The 21,375-nt window shown below is 44.3% G+C and overlaps 1 protein-coding gene across 1 annotated transcript in view; it reads left to right on the forward strand.

Annotated features, from left to right (window-relative positions):
• The first annotated feature begins 648 nt into the window (after positions 1–648).
• Positions 649–21,375, forward strand: part of TRIOBP (TRIO and F-actin binding protein) — a 54,441-nt gene continuing 33,714 nt past the window's right edge. The window contains exons 1-11 of the mRNA XM_054989157.1: positions 649–762; positions 5,536–5,681; positions 6,910–7,045; positions 7,974–8,157; positions 9,790–10,186; positions 11,252–11,388; positions 12,731–12,735; positions 12,869–13,568; positions 13,893–14,029; positions 14,582–15,166; positions 17,537–17,623. Coding sequence (XP_054845132.1) covers positions 649–762; positions 5,536–5,681; positions 6,910–7,045; positions 7,974–8,157; positions 9,790–10,186; positions 11,252–11,388; positions 12,731–12,735; positions 12,869–13,568; positions 13,893–14,029; positions 14,582–15,166; positions 17,537–17,623 — 2,628 coding nt within the window. The remainder of the gene's footprint in view (positions 763–5,535; positions 5,682–6,909; positions 7,046–7,973; positions 8,158–9,789; positions 10,187–11,251; positions 11,389–12,730; positions 12,736–12,868; positions 13,569–13,892; positions 14,030–14,581; positions 15,167–17,536; positions 17,624–21,375) is intronic.

Genomic DNA, 21,375 nt, shown 5'->3' on the forward strand with positions numbered 1-21,375 from the left:
TCCAGTCAGCAGGAGGACTCAAGTTTATCTCTAATCAACTACGCTACACTGGGCAAGAGTTATTGTTAACTATCTTTCTTCAATGGCTGTTTTTCCTTCTGCAAAAGAAACAAACTGAAATAGGCATGTCTGTAGCCACCAGTAAAAGTTTACCCATGTTAATATTGCACATGCACTGCATTCTGTTTAAATGCTCTTACTGTGCGTGCTGCTCCGTTGGCAATTAAAGTTGGCATGCCAGCAATTAGTGGTTCAAGTGTGCATACTATTGGTGTGGTAATGCTACACTTGAACAGGCCAGCTTATGTGGTTAAGTGCAATTCAATGTGTGCATGGAATGTTCTCGTGGGCCAACGCAGGTGGTTGGGCCCTCTCTTTCTCAGGCCACATTTTGATACAACTGTGTAAAGATAAGCTCCTCTGATATTATTGGCAATCAAGCTATGCCCTGGTGTTGCCCTTGTATGTCTGGCTATGTAAGGAGTTTTCTCTCTGTGAGTGTTTTTAAAATAAGTTTGGGAAGGAAACTGAGGGTATTTCTGTGTCTTGTCTTATGATCCTGTTGCTGCTGCTTTCCTCCCCTCCCCCCCCTGCAGCCAGCCCCTTAAAACCGCATGCCTGAGGGATCTTCCCTTCCCTGCATGGACCATGTCAGAAATTGCAGATTATGCTCTCTGTGAGAAGTTTGAGGCCAATGTGTTTGCCAAGAGTCGTTGCCAGAACTGCTTTCGAGCAGTTGGCACTCATCAGCATGGTAACCAGGTGAGCTTATAATTTGATTCTGGGGTGAGGGGCATGAATGCTTGATCACTGGCTGTCTTGTTTGGGGCTGGGGAGTGTTCCTCCTGGAAGTGCAGAAAGTAGACATTTTAAAACTGATGATAACAAAGGGTCAGGTTTCCTAAGGCTCAGGATTTAAATGACCAATCCTAAACTCTCAACATGACGGCAGGGTGTAGCAGAAGCTGAGGAACTTAGTGATATTGCTAGGGGGTGGGGCTCAAAAGACTAGACTACGAGGAAGACTACTACGCTGTTGTAAGGTCAAGTTGAATTGGAGAACAACCAAGAAATGATTCTGCTGCCAAGGATCAACTTATATTAGTTAAAGCTGTGCACAGCTAAGACTGTGGTAATGAGAAATGCTGTCACAGTTCCTAGATTTTTAAATCTACAAAGACCATCAATAGTAACCTAGACTCCCAGTTGATCTAGTATTGCCACAGAAGTACTAAATCTGTAAAGGTGACAGCCAGTGTGGTTTCTTGGGAGAGAGTTTGACTTGGGTCTAGAATAAACCAAGATAACATTCCAATTCTGCCAGAGACTCGCAAGGTGAATTAGGCAGGCAGCTACCTTCTACCCCATAATCCCTTGTGCCGCATTGTGGCTATTTAGTGGGCTTCGTCATCCCACTGGTGGCTCCAAAACACCCCATTTCCAAAGAGTGTACTCACTAATCATCTTTCCTCTTCTGCACAAGTTATTCTGTTAGCCTCTATTCTGATTGGCTTCTACTTATTTGCACTCAACAGTAGGAGCTTAGAATTTTACTGTTTTTTACTTTTGAGAGTAGCCAGAGGTAGGGAACATTGGCAGGTGCAGTTTTCTCATGTTTGAGAACTGTCCTGTGACTTGCTGTACCTGCTAAAAGTTTCCTCCACAGCTGCCCAAAAACTTTCTGCCGCAGACCATTCTTGGAGCAACTGGTCTGGCTCCCCTAGTTCCTTTCTGTTTGGTGGCATCCTGTCAGGGAAATGTTTTTGTAATGTGAGTATTTTTGAAATTAAGCAGTGTCTTCTCATGCTGGTCTATAAAAATACATTCTTTCGAACAAGGCACTTGAGTGCTGTTTGCAACTGTGAGCTCTGAAAGAGCCACAGGGTCTGCTAGATAATGTATTAATGAGATATTAAGTGTTCTGGTGGGAAACACAAAAGACTGCAAATGAGGCCTAAATATCTGTTATGAAGGATGGTTGTCACCTTCCTAATGGGCAGAGGCTCTGTCTCTTGAATAGCTGCATGACAGGTGGCAATTCAACAAGTGGAGCTTTTTCTATGATGTAATGACATCAGTGTCAATAGTGCTCTCAAGTCCCTACCCCAGAAAACACAAAATCTAAATTTCAGCAAGTGGGGGTGGGGAGCAACTAGGGATAGTTGCTTTGTAGAAGAAAAGCGTTTTTTCCCCCTTGAAAACTTTTTCCCCAATAGAAAAATGAAAAGTTTTGGGGAGGAGTGGTTAAAAAAAAAAGCTCTGATGAAATATTCTTTCTTCTGGAATGACTGAAATACTTTTTCAGAGAAAGTGTTACTCAATATGTCGTACAAAGATTTTTATATAAGGCAATCTACAGTGATAGATAATTCATTTGTTTATAGTAGACCTATACAACATATTTTTCAAGGATATATTCATTACTTACATGTAACTCATTTTGTCCATAATTAATATATGATAACATGGATGATGAAGATGATACTGTATTGAAGAGTTTGGTGTTTTCAATGTTTATTTTGATATCCAAATATACTGCTAGTTCCAGTGAGAATGTTTCTGTCCAGATAATACTTTTTAAAAAAATTTAAAATGTTGCTTTCGGTGTTCTTCTGGATTGTTTTATCTCTCAGATGGCTAAAACTAAGGTATATGTGCTAAGATACCATAGGGTACAGAAGTATGCAATGCCCTCTGTATCATCCTCCTCTGGATAGATTATTTCCATTTGCTTGTAGAAAATGGAAACATTTATATTTCTATATTCCATAAATATGCAAACAGTACAATTTTATATGATATATTATAAATGGCACATTTTTACATTAAAGCATAAAATATTTCCCCCAACATTTCTGTTTTCCGTGGCTTCAGAATTTCTAAAAATGTTACTTCTCTAGAGAAAAAACTAATGATAATGCTAGAAGACATGAGAGAACTAAGAATGAAATATGTATTGACTGAAGAAGCCATAGAGGGGAAAGTTAGGCATGAGCATGCGCCATGTGCCCTAAGCTTCGCCCTGCCTGTGATTTACACCTGATTCCTCCTTATTTTCACAGGTCTTCCTTTCCTGCTTTTTTAATGGCTATTTTGCAGAGCATAAAGGCCTGTGGAAGTTGTAGTATCTGTACTCTGGCCAGCTCTGTTAGCGAGAGCTCACTTCCTCATAGGGTTGCAGCTCTGGGCTGGGAAATTCCTGGAGTTTGGGGGGTGGAGCCTAGGGATGGTAGAGTTTGGAGGGAGCACCTCAGCGTGGTATAGTGCCATAGAGTCCACCCTCTCCAGGTGAACTGATCTTTGTAGCCTGGAGATCAGTTGTAAGTCCAGGAGATCTCCAGCCACCACTTGGAGCTTGGCAAACCTACTTTAAAAGGGGATCATTAAACTGATGCATAGAAGATAGGGCTATCAGTGGCTAAAGAGAACTTCCACATTCAAAGGTAGTAAATACCACTGTCAGAAGGCAAATCAGTGGAAGGCCTTGCTCTCTATCCCCTATGATTGGCCCCCCAGAGTAACCGTTTGGCCACTGTGTGAGAAAGGATGTTGGCCTAGATGGGCCATTGATTTGATCCAGCACAGCTCTTGTTGCGCTCTGACTCAGGAAAGCGTATGCTAGAACATATTTTGTTAGGCTTTGAGATGCCACTAGACTTCTGTTTGATTTTGCTGCAAAGAAGCTAACATGGCTATTCCTCTGGGATTATCCGTGTACTAGATATCTATGACCCACAGAAACACATTGTCCAGTGTATTGTCATTAGCAAAGTGTTACTGTCCAGACCTGCTGCTTTAGATACAAGCAGGGCTTTTTTTCAGCAGGACTGCGGTGGAATGGAGTTCCAGCACCTCTTGAAAATGGTCGCATGGCTGGTGGCCCCTCCCCCTGATCTCCAGACAGAGGGGAGTTTAGATTGCCCTCTGCGCAGCGGCGCAGAGGGCAATCTAAATTCCCCTCTGTCTGGAGATCAGGGGGCAGGGCCACCGGCCATGTGACCATTTTCGCCAAGGGCGATTTAACTTTAAAAAACTCCCCCTTGTTCTCCTTGATGACCCCAAAGTGTCATCATTGTGCAATCCTGAGTTCCATCACTGAGTTCCACCACCTCTTTTCCCAGAAAAAAAGCCCTGGATACAAGGCTCTTGGGACTCTTACAATTTCAGTTGGAAGATATAAGACCGAAAGGATGGGGTGAGAGGCTTTGAATACATTCTCAGGGTGGGATTGAGGCTACATCCAGAAGACAATCTAGGTCTGTTTTTTAAATGGTTTTGGTTCACAAGGAACCCTGGGAATGTTGCCAAGTATGAGAGAACTAAGAATAAGTTAAAAACATCTCTCACTTTTACTGAAGAACTACAGTTCCCAGAATTCCTGTGAGTGAGGGGCAAATAGCACAGTTAAATCTATTCATTTGTACATGCTCAGTGAGTAGACATGTATGCACTGTTTTACACAGTGCTCTTAACTTCTATTACCCTGACTTTATGTGCTGTCTAAGATGCAGAAGCCCTGAGCATTGCAACACCAGCTGCATGTTTCTTTAGCATGAGAAGGCTTTAAATATAGTGGGATTAAAAGGCTAGAATGAGTCACCTGTCTGGCTTCTGGTCCACCCTTTAGTCTGGGCAGGTGTAAAACTCCATCCCTCCCTATGGGGTGCCAGCTGGTGTCCTGTTCACAAAAGGTTTCGTGTTGTTCATTGTTTGCTGGGCTTGATCAGCCCAGGATTATGAAATAGTAATGAGGTTCCCTCTTTCCCTGGTCCTGGCCCTCTAGAGTTTCCTCCTGGCTCACCTGCATTCTGCTCAGAACCGTTCCCTCTGAGTGAATTGCAGCCTGGGCAAGACAATGGAAGGGAAGTGGTGTTGACAGCCAGCCTGCTAGGGACCCTCCCTTTGGTGATCCTTGCCTGCTAAGGTAATTGGGGCGAAGGCGGGGGATGTATCTAGCATGCTAGGGCAGTGCTGGAGGGCTTAAAGTGACAGGCAGGTTTGCAAGTCAACTCTGGATCTGAACAGGAGAAAGAATCTGCTCTGTTGCCCGTGAAGTCTTGCTAACCCACCTCCATGCCTCTTTTTCTCCTGGAAAAGCAATGGTGCACAGGCAGTGAACAATGCTGTCATAGTCTGTGCTTTCGCTGGTCTGTGCTTTGATCAGATGCCCCCACAGAGCTTTCTCATGCTGCCTGTAGGGCTGAGTGGGTGGGAGGTGACCACTCAAAGCACAGGACTGGAAGGGGGTGGCCATCTAGCTCAACCTCCTTTCTGTCAGGTTGTCCCAGGCTGTTCAGATGATCAAGTGCCACAGTCAGACAGCAGAAACAAGGTACGCCATGCCAGAGGGGCTGGGAGAGAAAGGATTCTTACAGGACAAGGCCACAGTTCCATGAGCTGGGGCTTGCCATTTGGCAGAGGAGGCACGATCTCCTTCCAGTGTGTGTTGGAACTGGGCTGAGCTGGACAGTCCCCATCTCTTCCTTGCCAAAGAAGCAATGCTGCCTTCTGTTAACTCTCATCTTCTCCTTGTAGGCACCAGAGGAACAAGTAGTAAACATCTCTAGTTGTGGGAATGGTACCAACAAATCCCGCAATGGTGACCAGTGGGACCCCTTGTGCATCTTAGCGCCCCAGTGTGAACTCTATGTTTGTGTGGGCTCTGAGGAAAGGGCTGAGAGGTAAGTTCTGTGGTGGTGAGTTGGGCCGGTATTTCTGAAAGCGTCAGATCTTGCTCCACAAAGTAAAGCCGAGAGACTGAGAACAAAGCCTAGCATTGTTACGTTGGGGCATAAGATACGGGTGACATTTGGTCTGAATTGCCATGATGCACAAGCTTTAAACTCCTTAGATGGGTTTAGACAAGCCACTACCTCTTGGCCTTGGGGTGGCCACTGTCCCTATAGACTACCATACAGACCTATTGTATGATCCAACACAAATGCAAAGTCCTAGTATTTCTGGAGGCTGCTTTTAGTAAAGGGGGCTGTGCTAGAATGAAGTTTAGTTGTCTCTGGATAGATTGTAAAAGGTAGATTCTTACAAATGGCTGAGGTGGTCCTTTGCCTATTATGTAGCCTCTTGGTGTGTATGTGTGTGGGGGGGTGGTATACAGGAAGCCCTGCTTATATCTTCCTTATAGCTGTAGTCAGACATCCTGTCTTTTCCCCAATGCTGCTGTTGCTATTATTTTTTTACATTTGTATACTACCACTTCTCCCAAAAGTTCAAGGTTGTAGACATGGTTTCACCACATTATTCTCACAACAACCACAGGCTAAACTAGACATGACAGTGGCCATGGATCTGGCCCATGGATGCTGCTGGAGAAACAATGGCCACACCAGTAGGCAAAAAAAAAGAGAAGAAGAGGAACCGGGTGCAAAGTGTAAGGATTTATTGAAGGTTTTTGGATCCCTGCACAAAAAGCATAGGGATCTAAAAAACTTCAATGAATCCTTTCACCTTGCACCTGGCTCCTCTTCTCTTTTTTCTGCCATGGATGCTGCCACTATTTTAAATTAATTTTAAAATGCCACAAGACTGAGGCATTCTTGTTCACCTCGCTCTCTCTCGTGCACACACATGCACATGCTTTTTCAAGTACCAGAGACTGATCCCGCTTTGTGGGGGTTTGAACTCAGGTTTCCAAAATCCAATACTCATTCTACTAGACCACAACTAGCTCTCCTGGGAATGGATTATATTTGAGTTGCAGCAGCTGCTGGGCTTTATGAACTTCTTCACTGCCTCTGGCTGAGGCAAAAGTAATATGGCCTTCCTTGGCTCTTATTGTTGGCAACCTTTATGCAGTCTTCTGGATATGTTTGAACCTTTCTACAATCTATTGGCTTGGCCTTTGTGTCCCAAAACACTGGATTCCTCTCCCCTTTTTGCCATTTCTTATAGGTGTCAAGAAAGCTTGGAATACACCCAGCTCAGCAGCAGAGCTGAATCTGAGGAGAAATCAGAACAAATCGCTACTTATCCTGACAGTAGCTCTGGCACCAACATTAATGCAGACACCAATGCCACACTCAGCAAGGTAAGATGGACATAAGGAGGATAGGTGGGTGTGTTTCTTTCTGAGCAGTCACATTCTCCCACGCCTTTGCTTCGTCCTTCTTGTTCTAAGTTTATTTAGGACTTGCTGAATAGCAAGCATGTGACAGAAAGAAGGGACGTAGAGCTATGACCTCCGAGAGATCAAGACCAGGACAAAGAAATCAAGAAAGCAGTTGGGAACAGAAAGGACATGCTGAACCCCAGTTGGTGCAGCATAATGAGCAAACCAAGGGCTGGAACCAGGGAAGAATCCTCTCCGCTACCTGGTAACCTCCCTCACTATTCTGCTGCTCCTTTGAGTGTGCTTGCCAAAAGCGGCACTCTGTGTGCATGTACTAGCAGCACAGCTCTTTCAAAAAGTAGCACAAAAATGGCAGCTTTTATGGAGCTCATAGCTCTGTGGCCCACTTGAAGGTAGATGGCTACAGAGACACCTCTGCATTCCAGATCCCAAAATAAAAGGCAGGATGTGTATTATATATCTGCCATAAAGGATTAGGTGCCCACACTGGGGATTCAGTGTTTGGGCCTTATTTACTCTCTCTGACATGCAAGCTTCACTTCCCATCAGACAGATCCCGCTGCAAATTCCATGCACCAAGAGCTTATGGAGCAGCCTTTTTTATATTTAGTACATTGATATATTTAGTAGATTTTTATTCTGCCCGTCCTCCAGTGAGCTCAGGTCTCCTGGTTCTTCTGTCTTTCATTGTATCTTCCCAACAACAGCTCCACGATTTAAGCTAGGCTCGGAGAGAGTCACCCAATGAGCTTTCATGGCAAAGTGAGGATGTGGACTTGGATCTCCCAGATTCTAATCCAACGCTCTCACCACATTGGCTGTCGGTATTACCACTCCTCTTTGGGCTCTTTGGGTGACACAGTATACCCTTGTTCTCTTCACATAGGACTGGGAGATGACTAGGCTTCTTAATAGCATTCTGGGATCCGACAAACAAAACACGATGTACTATGCAGGCAAGAAGCAAGAGGCACGATCCGAAAATGTGCAAGCGGATAGACCTAGAAGGAGTGAGGCCACAACCTCCAGATCTTGTGGGAAAACAGAGTCTCGGAGTTGTCAGAAAGCAGGTAGACTTCAACTCCCCCGATCTTCCTGTACATAATGGTTTCTAGTTTTCTGTGGGGTGTAATATGTCATGTGCTATAATAAGGACCCAAATCCCAGACGAAATACCTGCGCATATATTTGCATAATCAATTCTTCTCCTATAGTTTTAAGTTTTCAAGGATCTAGTAGTTTTTTTGGGAGCAAGTTAAGAGAAGGCAGTAAAGGAGGGGAGCACGTGGAGAATGGAGTTAAGTGCCCCGGACTGATTTGGGCAAGGCAAAAGTGGCTGCCTGTGTGACTTTGCTCTTGCAGAGCATATAGTGTAAACAGAGATGCTACCTGTGTAAAGCAGCTAGGAACACATGCTTAGCTAGCACAGCCACAACACTCACCTGGACTACCAACCTCTGGTGTGCTTAATAAGCACAAGGAAGTTTTCTGAATTAGGGTGACAGCTCAGTTTATGCAAGATGGTGTGGGAGTGCTCTTACCTGCCAGTATCATGTTTAAATTAAACCCAGGGGATGATGAGTGAGAGAAGCCCTGAAGGAGAAAGAGATGATTGTAGTGGATGTTGAAGCCCCTTCCTCTGTCCTGGGATGGCCTCCCTGACCCCCTTCCGAGTCTTTAAAATCTGCTATATGTGTCAGTAGACATGATGGCAAGAAACATGTTCATTTTACAAGATTCCAGGGATATCAGAACTGATTCCAGCCACAGCACAGTGGCTTCATGGAGGTACAGAATAGCCACAAACCTTGGCTTAGGTAGAGGGCCTGTATCTATAGCAGGGATTCCCATTGTGTGACCTATGGGTACCACGGTGTCTATCAGTGTGTTTCACGGCACCCATTTGCTTCTTCCCCAAAGTAAACAGCCAATCCTGCCTTTCCTACACCACATTGGAGTAGAAGTTACTTCAAAGGAATCTGGGAGCACTGCAGTCTGAACTAGGTTAGGTACCTCTGATCTCAAGGTTCTGTCCTTTCACTCATGCACAAATAGTTCAAACTTGTTTCTTACCCTACCCTGCAGGTGGATTTAAGTTTGCCCATCTGAAGTGCCAAGATAATCTGCTGTATTGATTGCAAACAAGCCAGTATCCATTGGTAGTCACAAAACTGCACCAGTTTGGTGAATAGTAGGCCTGAATGGCTTTAAACAGTTATGTGGGTTTCCTTGCTAGTCTGAAGGCTCCTGTGCTTGGACTAGTGATTCTGAGCTTCTCATATGAATATGTTGGTTATTCATACATTGTTTATTTACCAAAGGTTCTAAAAATCATTTACAGCTAATCAGAGTAAATTAAAGTGATGGTTGGTTGGCATGATATAGCATTGTGGCTACAAAAGTGAGCTATGCATTGGAAAGTTTGATTCCCCCCCGCTCTGCAATGAATGCCTAAGGCCACCTAATGCGAGTCTTGAACTTAGTTCCCCTTCTGTAATATGATGATAATACTGATAATCATTTCCTAGTCTATAGTTATTGTAAGGATTACAATATGCTAGTGCATGTGAAATGTTCTGAATGCATGGGAGCATTATACAAATGCTTATCTTCATCCTTATCATCCTGAGTACTGTTCATGCTCTTCCTCCCCTTCTCCTGATTCTTGGGAAGGATTAATGGAATATTTCTTGTCCATCCAGAACCCAAGGTCATGAGTCAAGACCATGGAGACAAATGGAGAAAGCCTCAAGCAGAGAGTGGCTATTTCTCTCTGGAGCGTCGGAAATCTGAACCAAGCTGTATGTCTTCATCTCCTCGTGCTGGCCGCAGTCCTTTGCCCGTCCACGGTAATACCTCCAGGGCTGATGGGTACCCCGCTTCCTCCATCAGCTCTGCAGATTCCAACTTAAGTTGCCGCATGAGTGGCAGAAGCGAGAGCCAACATGGACTTATGAGGCAGGAGTATACAGTGCTGGCTGACCTGCCCAAGCCAAAGCGCCTCAGCCACCGGGAAGCCTTTGAAAAAGAGCGCAGCAGCTCCCGCACTCGTAGCCCTGGCCGGGCAGAGGTGGAGCGGATCTTTGGACATGAGCGCAGGTGAGGTGAGGTGAGAGATGGGATGGGGAAGGATGTATGTACAAGCTTTGTCTTGTCATGTTCTGGTATAAAACTTGTGCTAAGCAAGTTATAGCCTAGATCCCTAATGAGGCACGTGGCATATGTGAACAACTGTCTCCCTAAAACCATGGGGGGGAGTGTCTAAAGGAAAAATTGGAGATTAAAAAAACTGGTAACTCACTTTGTTGAAAAAGGAGAATTGTAATAATAACATAATAACGATCGATTTATATACCGCCCTTCAGGACAATTTAACACCCACTCAGTGGGTGTGTTATTTACAAAGTGTGTTATTATTGTCTCACAACAATGACACTGTGAGGTGGATGGGGCTGAGAGAGCTGTGACTGACCCAAGGTGACCCAGCTGGCTTCAAGTGGAGGAGTGGGGAATCAAACCCGGTACTCCAGATTAGAGTCCTGCTAATCTCTCACATATTTCCCATGCTCTGGAGATGGCTAAAAAGGTGGTCGGATAGATCATTGTGCCACTGTGTTTATTTTTATATATATATATATATATATATATATATGTATTTTAACTATGGTATTGAAATGTTTTATGGTTTTAAATCGTATAAATTGCGAAATGTAATTTAGTTGTAATCTGCCCTGAGCCTGCTGGTGTGGGGAGGGCAGAATATAAATTCAATATAAATAAATAAATACTACACCAAACTAACCTGAAACAGCCCAGTAAACACAGGAAAACGTTACGAGATCGGAAAGCACTTCCACATAGGAAATAACCTGCAATCCAGTTGCAGTTACGCCTTCACTTTTTAAAAGCTGAATGTAAATGCAAAGGAGAAATCACTACTGGCCACAGCTTCATAGCATATGAAACATGAAGAAGAAAAGGTACACGTGTGGTCCTTTCAATCTTCCTATAGGCAGTGTACACAGTACTGACTTATGCAGCTCAGTAAAGGTGTAAAACCCATAACAGGGTCACGAGAACTAGCAAGTTCTCTGTTTATGGGGGGACTCATTGACATTTAGCTGTAACAGCACTCTATAACTGTCCTTTTTGTTTGGCCACTAGGAAGTCGGAGACTCTGGGAGCATTCCAAGCTCTGGAGGAGGGACTCCTGGATCGACTGGATAGTAAGACTTTGAAACTGGCCAAGGAAGGGCGGCTAGGCAGGAGGAAATCCAGCCCCACTTTGCACAGAGAAGTGAGTAACCAGGTTAGGGTCTGGGGTTGCAACTGAACAGGTCTCTGCCCAACTGGATTTATCTCTCAATATTGTTTTTCCAGATTTGGCTCTGTGCATATCATAGTCTACCTTAAAAAGCTAAAGCTTTGTCTCTCTCTCTCATTAATTTTTGCTGCATGTTCAAAAGCACGCTTCTTGCAACTTTTCCTTGGCAACACTAAGTCCACACAATACCTATAACTGTGTCTGTTTAAATCCTGTTTAATGCAATTAAATGTATTGTTTAATTTACAAAATTAGAATTTTTCAGTATTTATGCTACAATCAATCTGTTAAGTAATTGAAGTGCTACGAATCTCCTTTTTATTTATAAGGAAGAAAAGTAACTGCAATACCCACTCAATACATTTTGCTATGTATGATCCCTTGCAATGGGTTAATTTATTTATTTTCTTTGTATGTAGTCTGCCTTTCTCACTAAGACTCAAGATTATGCAATGAAAAATGCAAATAAGGACAATATGATACAAACAGTGCAATGAAACTGGATTGCAAAGAGCAATAAACTCCACATAGCATAGAATACACAATGAACGATATAGTTTGTTTGTTTATGTATGTCATTTATAGTCCACCTTTCTCACTGAGACTCAAGGCAGATTACACAGTATGAGATTAGTACAATCGGTATCAAGTACATTTCAATACAGTATCAAGAACATTTCCATAAACAATGCCTTAGGGTAAATAGATACAAGTTTAAAAGACATAGTATTAGCAAGAATACAGAGTAGAAAAAATACTGAAGCAGCACATAATCGATTCTAGGACTAACATTAGACAACATGGAGCACTGGTGGTACATAGGAGTACATATTTAAAGCAGCAGATAATATGTAAGGCAACATAGTGGTGAAGTCTATGGTCCCTAACTCATTAGCGAAGCATCTGAGACCCCATCCCTGCAATACAGCCCTCCCATTTGAGTAAAAAGCTTTTTTGAATAGTTTGAATATAGTTAACTTGCTAAAATTTCACTGACATTACTACAGCTCTATTCCCCTTACAGAAGTGCCTTCCTGAATAATTCCATTCTACACATCCTGCAGAATTATAAAAGCCTGGGGGACTTCCTGACCTTTTCAGGCAGGCCATGTTTAATGTTAAAGAAAAAAAATATATTGCAGGAAACAAGATTTTGTGCGACAGGGATTTGTGCTGTGCTGTTTAACAACAAAATACCATGAATTACCCCTGCTCTTGGGTATTGCCAACCAGGGTATTGTAATACCAGATATTGTAGGAGTAAGGGACAGGCAGGGTTGTGAGGGAATTTGAGGGCGAAAGGCATGAGGAAAATGTAGTGCCCGTAAGGGGTCGGTGTCACAGGATCAAATAAGATAAGTGCTTTCTGAGGAAGTTTAAACTAGTCCCAAGGTAAGATACTAAATATGGCCCTTGACGCTGGCTAAACATGACCTCTTTCTCCCCCTCCACCACAGGTGAATAAGAGAGTCCCGTGGGAGCAGGAACAACCCAGCAGAAAGAGAGGAGAATCCTTGCACACGGGGAGACCGGAACAACGTCCTGCGAGAAGCAGTGGAAGCCCAATTGGATCCTCACGATCAGGGAGTCCAATTCAGCGACTGGAGAAAGAAAACAGGAGCAAAGGGGGTTCTGTGCACTCCACAGTGCCACCTCAGCACGTGAGGGGAGAGAGGAGGAAGCAGGAGGAGCCAGTTCACCCACCGAGAGCTGGTAGAGAGAGGGCACCTCTTCATACTGTGACTCATGGGAAACAGGCAGATAACAGTAGAAAGAGCTGTCTGGAGACACTACATCAACACGCTAGTTCGGGAAAGGCCACAGAGAGCAAATGGAAAAACTGCCTGGGTGCCTTACACACTTCTAGCCACACACAGAGCTTGGGCAAGGGTCAAGCAAGCCAACGGGGGCAACTGGAGAGGTACAAAGAGAGTGACCGCAGGGCCCGAGGCAAACCTTTGCTCCCCGTAGATACAGCTGAGCAACCGAGGAAGGATGTAAAGGATAGTAGAGAAGCTGTGCGTGATCTCAGCCCTGGGAGAGGAATGGCAGCTCTGGGGAAAGATGTATCCACTCTTAGCCCTAGAAGACAGGCGGGGGGTAGCTGGGGAGTGCAAGGAGAGACCAGGCACACTCTCAGTCTAGGGAGTTCCATGGGTGCCAGTTTGAAAAGCAGTGGGGAGGCTGGGAGTAGGGCTACTCTTGAAAGATGTGCGAGGGGCAACCAAAGAGAGACTGTACGCTCCCTCAGTCCGACAGGAACTGGCTTCAAAAGTCACAGGGAGGTTGGGTATAGCACAAGTCCACAGAGATACACAGGGGACAGCCAAAGAGAGACCAGGCGCTCCCTCAGTCCAGAAAGATCTACAGGAACTAGCGTCAAAAGTCACGGGGAGGTCGGGCGTAGTGCAAGTCCTCACAGATACACAGGGGACAACCAAAGAGAGACCAGGCGTTCCCTCAGTCCAGAGAGATCTACAGGAACTAGCGTCAAAAGTCACAGGGAGGTTGGGCGTAGCGTAAGTCCACAGAGATATACAGGTGGAAGCCAAAGAGAGACTAGGCGCTCCCTCAGTCCAGAGAGATCAATGGAGACTAGCTTCAAAAGTCATGGGGAGGTCGGGCGTAGTGCAAGTCCTCACAGATACACAGGGGACAACCAAAGAGAGACCAGGCGCTCCCTCAGTCCAGAGAGATCTACAGGAACTAGCGTCAAAAGTCATAGGGAGGTTGGGTGTATCTTAAGTCCTCAGAGATATACAAGTGGAAGCCAAAGAGAGACCAGCCGATCCCTCAGTCCAGAAAGATCTATAGGAACTGGATTCAAAAGTCATGGAGAAATTGGGCGTAGTGCAAGTCCTCACAGATACACAGGGGACAACCAAAGAGAGACCAGGCGCTCCCTCAGTCCAGAAAGATCTATGGGGACTAGTGTCAAAAGTCATAGGGAGCTTGAGTGTAGCATAAGTCCTCAGAGATACACAGGTGGAAGCCAAAGAGAGAGTGGGCGCTCCTTCAGCCCAGAGAGGACTATAGGAACCAGCTTGAAAAGCTATGGGGAAGTTGGGAGTATGGTTTGTCCTGGGAGATGTACAGGTGGAAATCAAAGAGAGAGTGGGCATTCCTTCAGCCCAGGGAAATACACAGAAACTAGGAACATCTCTGAGGAGGTCAGGCGGTCTCCTAGTCCTGGGAGGCCAGTAGAGAGTAATTGTTCAAGCCCAGTACAATCAAGGTGCTGTGGTATTCTTCAGCAGCACCCAGAGAACACCTGGAAAAGCCAAAAGGAGGTCCTTGCCAGGAAACCTAGGGTCAGTGCAGATACTGACTGGTCCAGCAAAGGAGAGCAGTCAGACTCTTGGACTCCTAGAAAGGAGAATGCCTGGGACAGTTGTAGAAAATCTTTATGCCCTGCAAGTCCACCTATTGCTGAGGAGATGAGGACTGACCAAGGAGAGCTTTCTCCCCCCGTGAATCCATTTTGGACGTCAGAAAATAACCAGAAGAGCCTAGAAGGGCCCTTGTGCCATGTGCATCCAATGAAACTCATGGAAAAGGAGCAGATAAGCAGCAGGGAACATCTGCATTTTGCAAAGCTCGGGCAGCAGCTGCTGGAGATGAACGGGAAAACCCAAGCAAGTTCAGCAGGATGGATGGAGAACGAATGGGTGAATCAGGAAAGGTGTCAGAGTCCCATGAGGCCAGAGAAGCAAGTGGAGCATGACGGGAGCAATGAGGAGAAGCTCTTGCACCAGGTAAATAAGCCTAAGAAGCTTATTTATTACTTGCTCCCTCTTTCTTACTGTGCATTATTCTGGTATCCTTCCCTAGTTCTACAGATGAAGATGTTTTTTCTCGGTGCCCTGTGGTTCTGAGTGGTCCCAAAATATAGCCATGATTGGGTATACCAGGTACCATTTTTCTGCCCTTAGAATAAATGTGGATATAATTGTTTCATCACACTACTTAATGTTCCATTCAGGAAGCAAAATTGCTAGGGTACTTCCATATGATCTAGAAAGCTGAAATTCTGTATATTTGTAGACAAAATTGCTGATTCTGAAAGTGGGGACCTTCTACATCTAATGGCTGCTTCGTTTTTAGCTTATGATAAAGGCCAGCAAACCACTTACAAGTTGAGATGTCGATCTGTGATTGGGCGGTACTGTGGCAGGGGCTGGCCAAAGGCCATGTCAAGAAACTGACTATGCCCAGTCTGTTTCTTGGTCTTTTCAAACATTAGTTCAGTCTTCTCTGCTTAGTTAGAAGCCTTTGCTCTGGAAAAGTGCTGTCAGGATGGCACTTGAAGTTTCCAGATAAATATGGGTGAGGTGGAGTGAGCCACAGGCGCAGATCACAGAGCTTCAAGGGTAGAACATGGAGTGTGAGTGCAAAACTCCCTTCTATTTCACTAATGCAGAGCATTCTGGGAGTGGAGTGATTTGCTGTTAATAGTGAGGACATGCCAGCTGCAGAGACATGTTGTTATGAGTTGAGCAACGCATTGATTGGTCAAGCCAGTCTGGCCATACTGCGGGTAGGTGAGCTTAAAGCTCAAGCCTTTGTTCTACATCCTTGCCAGGGATCACATCTTCCTTTGGGATGGCTGCTGTAGCCATATATGCCATTCTTTGCCCTGAGCCTGATTGGGTGGACAGGTGTCAGCTTGGAACTCTCATTCTTTGGATTTTGGACTTTGAAGTTCTGCCTGGACTATTGTGCTCTAGTTGAATAAGGTTACATCTGGTTTAGGACTGAAAGCCTGTACGGTATTATTAGGTTAGGTACTTAGTTTATTATTTTCTTCACTCATTTGCTCACTTCTATTGTATTTTCTTGTACTTCTTTTAGTAAATATTATTAATCATATTCTTGCAATGTTATTTGGCTTTCAGCGCTTCAATCTGAATCCAGCATTTTGGCCAGTTTGCCGTAGTGACCCAAGTAAATTGTTTTTTTGGAACTCAGTCTGCAAAGTGGTCTTCCTTGCAGGCCTGACTTCTTTTTGCTTAAGACCTGGTAAGACTTGAGATTTGTCTCTCGGTCTCAAGTTGAGGGTTAGCCAGAGAGACTGGTGTTGGGACGGCTACTCTGGGAGTGAGGATTCACTCTCCATTTTCGCATATTTTGACTTTTGACCCCTAGAAGAAATTTCCTTGTAGGACAGAGAGGTTTTGATAGGCCACTTCCCAGCAGGAGGCCCATTGCTGACCCCAAAGGCTTCCTGGCCCTGGTGATGCTTCTCCTTGCCATTGCTGCTTGCTCCATTTGTCCTGCTCAAGAAGTGAGTGGAAACTGGAATCCAGAGGCAGCAGGCTACCGTTCAACACTCCATATGCATCTGTTAACTGTTATAAACATGTCACATGAAAACAGATGATCCTTGTGACAGCCGTTATCTAGCCTTGAGCAGAATTGGATATGGAGACGGGTACTGAAAGCATCACCCAGAAATTTAAGCTTCTGTTTGCAGAATGCAATCCTTGAATATGCTATTAAATGTACGTACAAGTATGTAATGCAAAATCTAGTAGAACAGTGCCCTGACCAGGATGGCCCAGGGTAGCCTGATCTCATCAGATCTCGGAAGCTAAGCAGGATTGACTCTGGTTAGTACTTGGACGGGAAACCACAAAGGAAGACGAGGGTCGCTGTACAAAGGAAAACCACCTCTGAACGTCACTTGCCTTGAAACCCCTACAGGGTCTCCATGAGTCAGTTGTGACTTGATGGCACTTTCCATCAGGACCAATGGAGTAGTAGGCAAGGAAGGAAAGAATGAGCAGGCCAACACAATAATGAAGGCAGGAGCTTGGAACCATAGTAAGTGATGGGGAGTTATGAAAGGCGTGGAATGTCCAGGCTGGCAGTTGCCCCTTACTGCTATCATATACTCAAATACTGGAACTGCTTAGCATTGCTACTTAACAAACAAGAAGGTGTTGATGAAAGCAAACGGTGATATTCTCTTGCTCAGAGACATGCCGAAGATCATGAGCAGAAACTACCTGTGCACTCTGATGGGTGGGTCTACCAGGTGACTCTTAAAGAAATAAGCAATTTGAACCATGTCTTAGAAATAAGCAGTTTGAACATGGCTTTTCTTTGTGCCTCTTTCCTTGTAGCCCCAGCTGGATGAAGGACCACTTCTGAAAACTGTTTGCTCCTCACAAGGCCACGACCCTTCTTTGGACACTAATCAAAAACACCAGGTACTGTAGGACCCATGGAAAATATTATGACTGAGCAGCTGGAGATGGCTGGCGTGGAAAGGGCTGCTGTTAATAATTGTGTGGTGGGGAAAGGTTGGCAAATAGGGCTTTGTGGTTGCTTTAGTCATTACTACTAGTCTGTTCTCTGTTACACATAGCCTTTGTGCATGGATGTCTTAGCATGGTATGTCTTTGTTGATTTGCTGCGCATATTTTATATCCCACGTTTCCTGAAAGTATTATTTAAAAACAATAATATTAAATCAAACCTATTTAAGATGACAAGTAACTAAATCAATAATAGAAGGTTAACAGCAGGCCAGCTGCTAAGAACTTACCAATAAAAAAACACTCTTTGCCTGGCATTGAAGTGTTAGCAGAGGATCAGGTGGACCTAAATGTAGGAGGAGTTGCAAAGACATGGTGCTACCACTATAAAGGCCCAGCTGCCTTTCTTCAGAAGCTGAGGTGGTCCAGAAAAAGACATCCAAGAACTATTGAAGTGATTCATTGGGTTCATACAGGAGTGAAAGGTTCTTCAGATACTTTGTGCAGGGACTGTTTGGGGCGAGGTAATAGGAAACTTTACTATTTTGCATTTTTTTCTGGTATGTGTAGTTTTGAGATAGCATTGCAGTAAAAAAAAAAAAGGGAAGGTTGGGGGTCTATTTTTGTTAAAGGGAAATATTGTTTAGTGCTCAAGTTAGGAAGTGGCTGAAAGCCAGCTGACATTTTTGGTTCTTGCCTCAGTAGGTGCTGCCGCAGCACATACCTTCTGTGCTGTGCCCCCAGCCCGCCTGCACATTGTCTAAGCAAGCCTGTACTTGGAATGCAGCAGCGAGAGAACGACATCCGTCTACCTGGCTGCCTTGAGCAAAACAGAGCACCTGCCTCACTTCTCTTGCAGGAACGAGCTTTACTGCTGAGCATGCAACATGCCTTTATCATGACACCGGCAGGGTAAATAGCCTGAGGATTCAATTTCCCCCCTCTGCTATTGAATGGGGATTAGTGGCCCCAAGCCACCAAGCAAAAAATTGGACTCGTATACAAAATATTTAGTGATAATCTTAGATCTGTATGAGTATCTTGAGCCATCTTTGCAAATATCACTGCCCAGATATTTATGGGTATTCTGTGATCCCGTGTAATGAAGGCCTTCATTCGTGGTTTACTCCAGTTGGTATTACTTTGCAGGCTCCTCCTTTTTTGATTTGGCTTTTCTGTGATCCCAGTGGAAATGACCTCTATCTGGATTTTTGAAAGCAGTATGCTCGGCAGCATCCCTGCTCCTGTCATTCTGGATTGCTCAAGGCAAGGTGGTAGTTGGATTGACCTATCTGGGTATTGGGCTAAATATTCTATCCCATGAATGCATAAGGGAAGACATAGCCTTCTATATATAACAATATTTCTTCAAGGAAGTCTCTTGTGCATCCTGTATGCGCGTCACCTCATGTGCTATGATCTAACTTGAGCATAAACAAACTGCTGCATCTGTACCAAAGCAACTTCACCGCAAGAAGTTTTAAAAGTGTGAAGCACCCCTTGGTGATCACACGATCCCCCAGTACTCAATTGCATGTGTTCCCCCAGTACATCATTGCCTTTACCTAGCTGATTCTCTGTCCTCTGTAAAATAATTCTATAACAAACATTTTCAGTTTAATCAATGGTATCTTGGAATTTCCATGTGTTTATCTAAGGCAAATTAACTCGTACGCATTCTACATCAGTTCTTGTTTTGGTTATGTAACACCGCCCCCCCCCCATTGACAACAAAGCACATTGTCTGAACTTGAAATTATTTGATGTGTTTATGCACAGATCCTTCTGCTAATAGCTCCTGATTTTTAATTAGGGAAGTTTCGGCAATCTGCAAACAGACAAGAGGGGGAAACTGTCCTAGTCTGAAAGGGATCCATGTAACCTAAACTTAGCGGAGGGGAGGGGGGAGTAGCCTGCTAAAACAGAGGTACTGCTGAGCAGCAAGAGGAGCCACTGCCTCCCATCTGCCGAAGAGCTTAAATGAATATGGTGTAGATGACAGTTTGCCTATACTGACTTCTGTACATAGGGGCATTGCTGATGTAAGAGTTCTCTTCTTCCAAACAAGCTGCTAAAAGTCATTGAAATCAAGTGACCTGTTTGCTTACCAAGCAAGGCCAAGGGTCAGGTGGAATCCCTGGACACATTAATGGGAAGTTGGGAATGCTCTGGATTGAGCCCACTTGCTGATAGTTGGAAAGTGCTGCTCTTCTTAGAAAACCATTTTTAATAATTTCTTGGAACTACTGAAATATGAATTGTTTGCATATATAGGGGAAATGCTGCTGGGGAAAGCAGTTTTGCTTCTGCAAGAGATCTTTCATCCGGAAGCAGGCAAGAGATATGGGACTGGCCTGGGTCGTGCAATGAAATTTAAAAGTGGTTCAGGCTGTTTCTGTATTGTGTGTAGGGCTATTGAACTACAGAGTATGTTTGCGGAGGGATGGCTTGGTTAGAATTCTACAGAAACCACATAAAGGGGCCAAACCAGGCAAGATGCTTGGAATTCTGTGTGTGGAACTTCTAGGTTTGTATCTTTATAGTAGCTGGAACATGGGATTCCCGCTCCCCCCACCCCCCGACACACACACACACGCATGCATTTGGGTTAACTACAGCACAGGGGGACAGGGTTAAGCCTCCCACTGTTGTTTTCCTCACCTCAAAGATTCCCACTGGAATTTTCCCCATTAGACTAAATGTACGGATCCTGACACAGTTCAAACATCCCACTGTGGTTGTATTTATGCTACATTATTTTTTATGAAGTTTTAATACAGATTTATCTGTTATAGCTTTCCCACCCCCAGTTCCCGGGAACAGTAGCTTTGTGAATGCTGAGAATTTTCTGTTGAGGTTGGAGGGAGAGAGACACGAGAAATGCACACAGGCTAAACTTCTGGTAAAACCTGAAACCAGCCAGTTCATTTTTAGAGTAGCAGTTCCAATAAGGGCAGCATTTGGGGTAAAACAAAGTAAATGAAGTAAATAAAATATATGCTTATTTGTTTTACAAAATATCCTGTCTTTCTGCCCTCATAAGCACCACCAATGTGGCTAACAAATTAGCACATAGATTTTAAAACATGATTTTATCCCCCCCCCAAAAAACACAATTAAAACAATTTAAACCAGTGATAAAATACATACAAAGACATAAAAACAACTAAAACATGTTGGTGATTTGTAATAGGATTTCCCATTATATAGCTTTATAGCCTGCGTAGCCTGGAATAGCAGCCATAGGGGAGGAGGGGAAAAGTTGAATAGGAGCTCAGCCACAGGAAAGGGGTAGGCATCGACTGTTTGCCCGGAGGGGCTGAGTTTCAATCTGGGAAAGACTTGGCTGCAAACCCCTTCCTGCCACTTTTTAAAGGCTGAACTACACCTAGAATCTTGTCATGAAGAACACTGATACAAGTCTTAGGTCGGTTCTCTGTTTAGATGACCTCATCTCTGAACAAAGGCAGGAATGAGTTTCCAGGCTGGAATTCAAGCCGCTGATAAACTTACCCTAAAGGGAAGTGAAGAAGTGTGTGAACATGTGTAATTCTAGTGTGAGATAAAGAATTTTCAAACTCTTTTGAAACTGAAACTCTTTTTGCTGGGCCAAAGCTGGTGACTTGGAGCCCCCAGTGGAGACTAATTGGGTGACTTGTGGCTTTTTAACTTTAGCTCCATGTATTCTGTTAGCTTGTACTAAT

Source organism: Eublepharis macularius, chromosome 9 (genome assembly GCF_028583425.1).
Source record: "Eublepharis macularius isolate TG4126 chromosome 9, MPM_Emac_v1.0, whole genome shotgun sequence".
Lineage (NCBI taxonomy): Eukaryota > Metazoa > Chordata > Lepidosauria > Squamata > Eublepharidae > Eublepharis > Eublepharis macularius.